The sequence below is a fragment of the Tupaia chinensis genome, unplaced genomic scaffold (genome assembly GCF_000334495.1).
Source record: "Tupaia chinensis unplaced genomic scaffold, TupChi_1.0 Scaffold000627_1, whole genome shotgun sequence".
NCBI lineage: Eukaryota > Metazoa > Chordata > Mammalia > Scandentia > Tupaiidae > Tupaia > Tupaia belangeri.
This window is the reverse complement of record NW_006160147.1, coordinates 3550289-3556340: the sequence shown is the minus strand read 5'-3', so window position 1 is coordinate 3556340 and position 6052 is coordinate 3550289. Positions and strand designations below refer to the sequence as shown.

The 6052-nt window shown below is 42.8% G+C and overlaps 1 protein-coding gene across 1 annotated transcript in view; it reads left to right on the top strand.

Moving 5' to 3' along the window:
- DSTYK (dual serine/threonine and tyrosine protein kinase) overlaps nucleotides 1-6052 on the top strand; it is a gene marked incomplete at its 5' end in the record, with an annotated part of 68266 nt that overhangs the window by 37966 nt on the left and 24248 nt on the right. Inside the window, 1 exon segment of the mRNA XM_006159353.3 lies at nucleotides 4984-5653. Within this exon segment, the coding sequence (XP_006159415.2) occupies nucleotides 4984-5653 (670 nt within the window).

Genomic DNA, 6052 nt, shown 5'->3' with positions numbered 1-6052 from the left:
CCCTTAATCCTTTTTTTTTTTTTAGTGAATTTGTGTATATGAGCAAAGTCAACTAGTCTCTTAAAAAGAATATTGTGAGGCTGGCAGGTGGTATGGTGGTTAAGGGCCTGGACTCCCCACATGGCTTACCACGGTTTGGGTCCTGGACCTGGTGGCTTGCTTTCTCACTTTCTCTTTTTTTTCTCTTTCTCACTGGTCAAGTTAAAATATTAATAATAATAATAAAAAATAAATAAATGAATAATTCTTTAAAAAGAAAAGAGAGATATTATTCTGGGCCAGCAGGTGACATGGTGGCTTAGGCGACTGGATTCCACAGGGCCAACTGCTCGGCTTGAGAAACACATGAGGCACCTGTGTGTACTTGCCCCAAATCCCTAAAGGTGGGGGAGACGGAGAAGGAATTGTGGTGTGACCATCCCCCATGGGGGGGCTCCTTTCTCATTTCCCTTTTCCCTTTCTCTTACTACCTTTTCTGGGAGCTGTCCTCTAGCAAATTTTAAAAAACTAAAAGATACTGTTCCTACAAATGGACCGGGCAGCTTTGATTAATGGTTCTGTTGCGTATGTGAAATGATCTGTTGAGGAAAACCTGGGCATTTATTTTAGAAGTTGAAGAAAAATTCATCAAATAAATAAGGAAACAACATTTTTCCTGAAAATTTTCTAGAAGATGCTTACTTTGGTTTTGAAACAGTTAATCTTTTATTTTATATTTAAATTTGCTACAGGGCTCCTGCACTCACTGGAGAAAAATGATGGGGGAAGAGTCAGTAAGAAATCACCCCCCCAGGAGGAATGACTACGCTGTAATCCCTTCTCTTCCATTCTTCTCTCAGGATTTTGGGCATGCACATACACATGCCCAGTATTTATTCAAGCCACCAGACCTGAGATTCGAACTGCACAGTTGGCTATGTGGGATCTAGATGCTTTAACCACTATGCTGCCAAATGGCTTCCTATAGGAATTCTTTTTTAGTCTTTAATTGTTATATGTTATTTGAATGTTGGCATTTATGCAATTGTGTGTTCTGTCCTTCACCTTAAAATGTCTCATTTAACAACTTTTTGAATATGCCTCACTGGAGTGATTCATAAACTAGTTTGTGTTTCAGGGTAGTGAAAGGGGATTTGTTTCAAATGGTGAGATGAATGTCGAGCTAGTCCTCCAACCAGAAAGCATTCCATGCAATTTGAGGCACAGATTAAACAGCACATTTCTTCTTGGTCTGGGCTTGGGTGGAGAGTAGGTGGATTTTTGCAGTATTTGTTCAAATTACAAATAGTGAGATGCTAAAAGCACTTTTTGCTTTAGGAAGCTCAGAGCACCAGTCGAATGACAGTTACATGACTGAGAGAGCTTAGTTCTTTGTTGGAAAAGAAGGTGAGACCTTTGCGTTTTGCTGGGAATAAAGAAGATAAAAAATAACACACACATCAAGTGTCAGCATGGATGAAATAGAACATAATAGGCTGGCATTCCCCAGGCTTTATAGGTCTTACTTACCTCACTAAAGATATCAAGTAAGAAGTGGTCCCAGATTTTGAATTTTAGTAATCTTTTATTAAAAATAGCTACTGCTCAGGCCAGCAGGTGGTGTGGTGTTTAAAGGGCTGGAGTCCCACACAGCCTCCACTGTTCAAGTCCTGGACCTGGTGGCTTGCTTACTCCCTTTCCCTTTGTCTCTCTCTCTCTCTGTCTCTCTCCAGTCAAATGAAAAAACAATAACAAATGAATTAAATAAATGAATAATTAAAATTTAAAAAAAAATAACTACTGCTCAAATCAGGGAAGGAAAGAAAACAGAATACAGGTTGAGTGTCCCTAACGTGAAAATCCAAAATCTGAAATGTTCCAGAATCCAAAACTTTTTTGAGCACTGACATAACACCACAAGTAGAAAATTCCATACCTGACCTCATGTGATGGGTTGCAGTGAAAATGCTGCAATACAAAAATAGTTTATAAAATTACCTTCACGTTGGGGCTAGCAGATAGCATAATGGTTTCATTGCTGGACTCCCACATGGTGACAGCAGTTTGAGTCCCTGATCTGGCGGCTTGAAACTTGCACCAGGCGCAAGTGCAGGCACGCCCAGCATCTCAAGAGGAGAATAGAGGAGAAGGGATTGCAGTGTGACCATCTCCCCTGGGGGTGATTTCTCTTTTCCTGTCTCTCTCTCTTTGTCTCCCCAAAGAGAGCACATGCCCTATAGCAAGAATCTCTCTTAAAAAAAAATTATCTTCAGGCTATCTGTAAACATGGGGTACTTAAAAGGTTTGCATAAAATGTTTATTATGAAAAAACTATACATAGATTTAAAATTTTTTTGCACAAAAATAAACTCATATTTTAATTCCATTTTTTTCAGTGAATTTATTGAAGTCTTCTTGTAAGGTGCATGTGAAACATAAATGAATTTTGTGTTTAGACTTGGGTTCCAATACCAAGAAATCTCATGATATATATGAAGATATTTCCAAATCCACAACAACTGAAATCAGAAACACTTTGGTCCTAAGCATTTTGGTTAAGAGACACTTAACATGTATTGATCTGAAAGAAAATATTGGATTATTTTAGATTACAAATAAATATTCAACATCTGATAACTGTTAAGGATACAAACATGAGTAGATATTTGTGTTGCATTCTTTTCTAAATTTGTAAAATATGCTAAACTTCTGGCGAGAATTGATTTGGAGTTTTCAGACCCCTGAAGGCGCAGGAATTGTGTCAACCCTTTGCATCTGGAGTGCTAGGTAAAGCAACAATTTCAGAGGGACAGAGATGCAAACTAGGTACTGGATGGCCATAAATGTTCTTAACCTCTTCAGAATTTCTCAGGAAAGAATTAGAACACAAAGCAAGCACTGCCAGGCTAAGAAAAGGGCCCCGTGAATGGTTTGTTCTAAAGCAAGTCCATAGGAACTTGTATGTATCAGTTAGGATTGAGTTCAATTGTATATAAAAAAGAGATCATCAAATGCAAGAGCCTTAAGCAAAATATTCAATAGAGGGTTGATTTTCTTCACATAAAAGAAGTTAAAGCTAGGACCTGAGGGCTGTCATCAGCTCTGTGGTCAACAGGGATGGGATCCCTCTTTCTTGTTTCATCATCCTTAGCTCTGGGTTCCACCCTCAGGTTGTTTTAGCAGTGCTGCTAGATGACCACATCTGTGCTCCAAGCCAAGGAAGAGTAAGGCCAAAGGGCGTACTTCTGGTAGAATCACTCTCTTCCCTAAAAAGCACTTTCCCGGCAGCTCCACCCATTGTTGGCCACCCCCTCTGTAAATGACATTGCCTTTCCCAGTAATGTAGACACTAGATACTAGAAAGGCAAATCTTGGTGATCATATTCTCTCTCTCTTTTTTTTTTTGTTGAGAACTTTTTGCTGTAGGGCACATGTGCTTGCTGTAGATACAGACAGAAAGCGAGAAATCACCCCCTGTGGGGATGGCCATGCCACAGTATTTTCTCCTCCATTCTCCTCTTGGGATTTTGGGCATGCAGGCACACGCACCCCGCATGAGTTTCAAGCCTCGGGTCCAGGACTTGAACTGGGGCCAGCCATATAGGAGTCCAGTGCCTTAACTATTACACCACCAGTTGGCCCCCCAAGTGAGCATATTCTTAAAGGTATTACTAAGACTTAGGTAGTAAAACTTGGGCATTCCTATGAACTCTTAGAATAAGACAGTACTATTTAGCAAGGCTGGCTTTTATGCTGCTGAATTGACTTATTCAACAATATTGATAATTTACCCTGTGCTAGGGACCAGCAGTTAGCGTAATGGCTATGTCGCTGAACTCCCATGTAGTCGACTGTGGTTCGAGTCCTAGACCTGGTGTCTTAAAACTCAGACTGGGCGTGTGTGCGTGCATGCCCAAGATCTTGAGAGGAGAATGGAGGAGAAGGTATTGCAGCGTGGCCATCCCCCCTGGAGGGTGATTTCTCGCTTTCTAGCTCTCTGTCTCTCTTTGTCTTTCTGGTGAGTGTACTCGGCCTATAGCAAAAGCCTCACCAAAAAAAAAAAAAGAATTTACCATGTGCTAGGCACTGGAGTTACACTAGTAAACCAGATAGACATGGTCCCTGCCCTTACAGAGTTTAGTGGGGGTAAAAGGGGTTTTGAATAAGTAAATTATACATTATAAATGCATTCAACATTAAGAAAGGAGAAGTAAAGAGTGCGTGGGGTTGTACAATAGGACAGACTGAGAGTAGGGTTCTTGAGAGTTAACCAGGTTAGCAAGGTTGTGAGAGGAGGGCGAGAGGGGGAGGGATGTTCCAGACAGACTAATCATTTCCATAACATTCCTTTTTTTCTATTATTTGCCCTTTTCCTTCGTCAGAGGAAATCAATGAGAACTTCCAAGCAACAGAGGAAGGCAGGGACCAGTTCCTTTTCTTTTCTTTTCTTTTCTTTTTTTTTTTTTAAGAGATTTTTGCTATAGGGTGTGTGCACTCACCAGAGAGAGAGAGAGGGGGAAAAAAAAAAGACACAGAAAGCAAGAAATCCCCCAAGGGGATGGGGATGGCCATGATGCAATCCCTTCTCCTTCGTTTTCCACTCCAGATTTTGGGTACACATGCACAAGCACCCAGCATGAGTTTCAAGGCACTGGGTTCAATATTTGAACTGTAGTCACCCGTGTGGGAATCCAGTGACATAACCATTATACCATCTGCTGGTCCCAGGACCAGTTTTTTTGTTCTGTTTTTTAATGTGAAATGGCCAAAGGGGACTGTCATCCTTTCTCCTTACTTGTTTCACTGCTGTAGATGAGTGCCTGCCTTCCTCGGCTGCACCAGGGCGCGGTGGGGACTGAGGAAGGAGGCGGACAGATGATTGGGGCGTACTGAACTCTGGCTGCTTCATCGTAGATCTGGATTTTGGCCTCAGTGTGCAACTCTGGGGAGGCGAGGGCCGGTGCTGACCCTGAGGTGCTGATAATGACCTTCTTCCCCTTCCAGGAGGTGGACATCTTGGTGGCACCGTGCCAAGGCCTCCGGCCCACAGTGGATGTTCTGAGTGACTTGGTGAATGACTTCTTACCTGTGATAACCTATGCACTCCACAAAGATGAACTCTCTGAGAGGGATGAACAAGAGCTTCAGGAAATCCGGAAGTACTTCTCTTTACCTGTGTTCTTCTTCAAAGTGCCGACGCTGGGCTCAGAGATAATAGACTCCTCTGCCAGGAGAACGGAGAGCGAAAGATCGCCACTTTATCACCAGCTAGTCGACCTGGGCTATCTGAGCAGCAGTCACTGGAACTGTGGGGCGCCCGGTCCAGACACTAAAGCTCAGAGCATGTTGGTGGAACAGAGCGAGAAGCTGAGACACTTGGGCATGTTTTCGCACCAGGTGCTGCAGGCTCGTCTGGTGGACGCAGCCAGGGCCCTGAACCTCGTGCACTGCCACTGCCTCGACATCTTCATTAACCAGGCCTTCGACATGCAGCGGGACCTGCAGATTACGCCCAAGCGCCTGGAATATACTCGAAAAAAGGAGAACGAGTTGTATGAATCACTGATGAATATTGCCAACCGAAAGCAGGAGGAAATGAAGGATATGATTGTTGAGACACTTAACACCATGAAGGAAGAACTTCTGGATGATGCTGCCAACATGGAGTTTAAAGGTAGGTCCTACTCCTTGTTGGAGTGCTGAGGTGATAGGAACCTCTAATCTTTTTGTAGCTAGAAATTAAGTATAATTGATTTTTTTTTTTTTTTTTGGAGAGAGGTTGCTATAGGGTGTGCACACTCACCAGAGAGACAGAGAAACAGAAAGCAAGAAATCACCCCCAGGGGGGATAACCATTCCGCAGTCCCTCTCTCTCCCATTCTCCCCTGGGGATTTTGGGCATATATGCACACATGCCTGGCATGAGTTTCAAGCCACCGGGTCCAGGACTCTAACTGTGGTCGACCATGTGGGAATCTGGCACCTTAACCATCATACCACTGCTGGCCCAAGTATGTTAATTCTTAAGGTTAAAGGAACCTCAGATAATCTCATCTATTTCAATGCTTTCAGA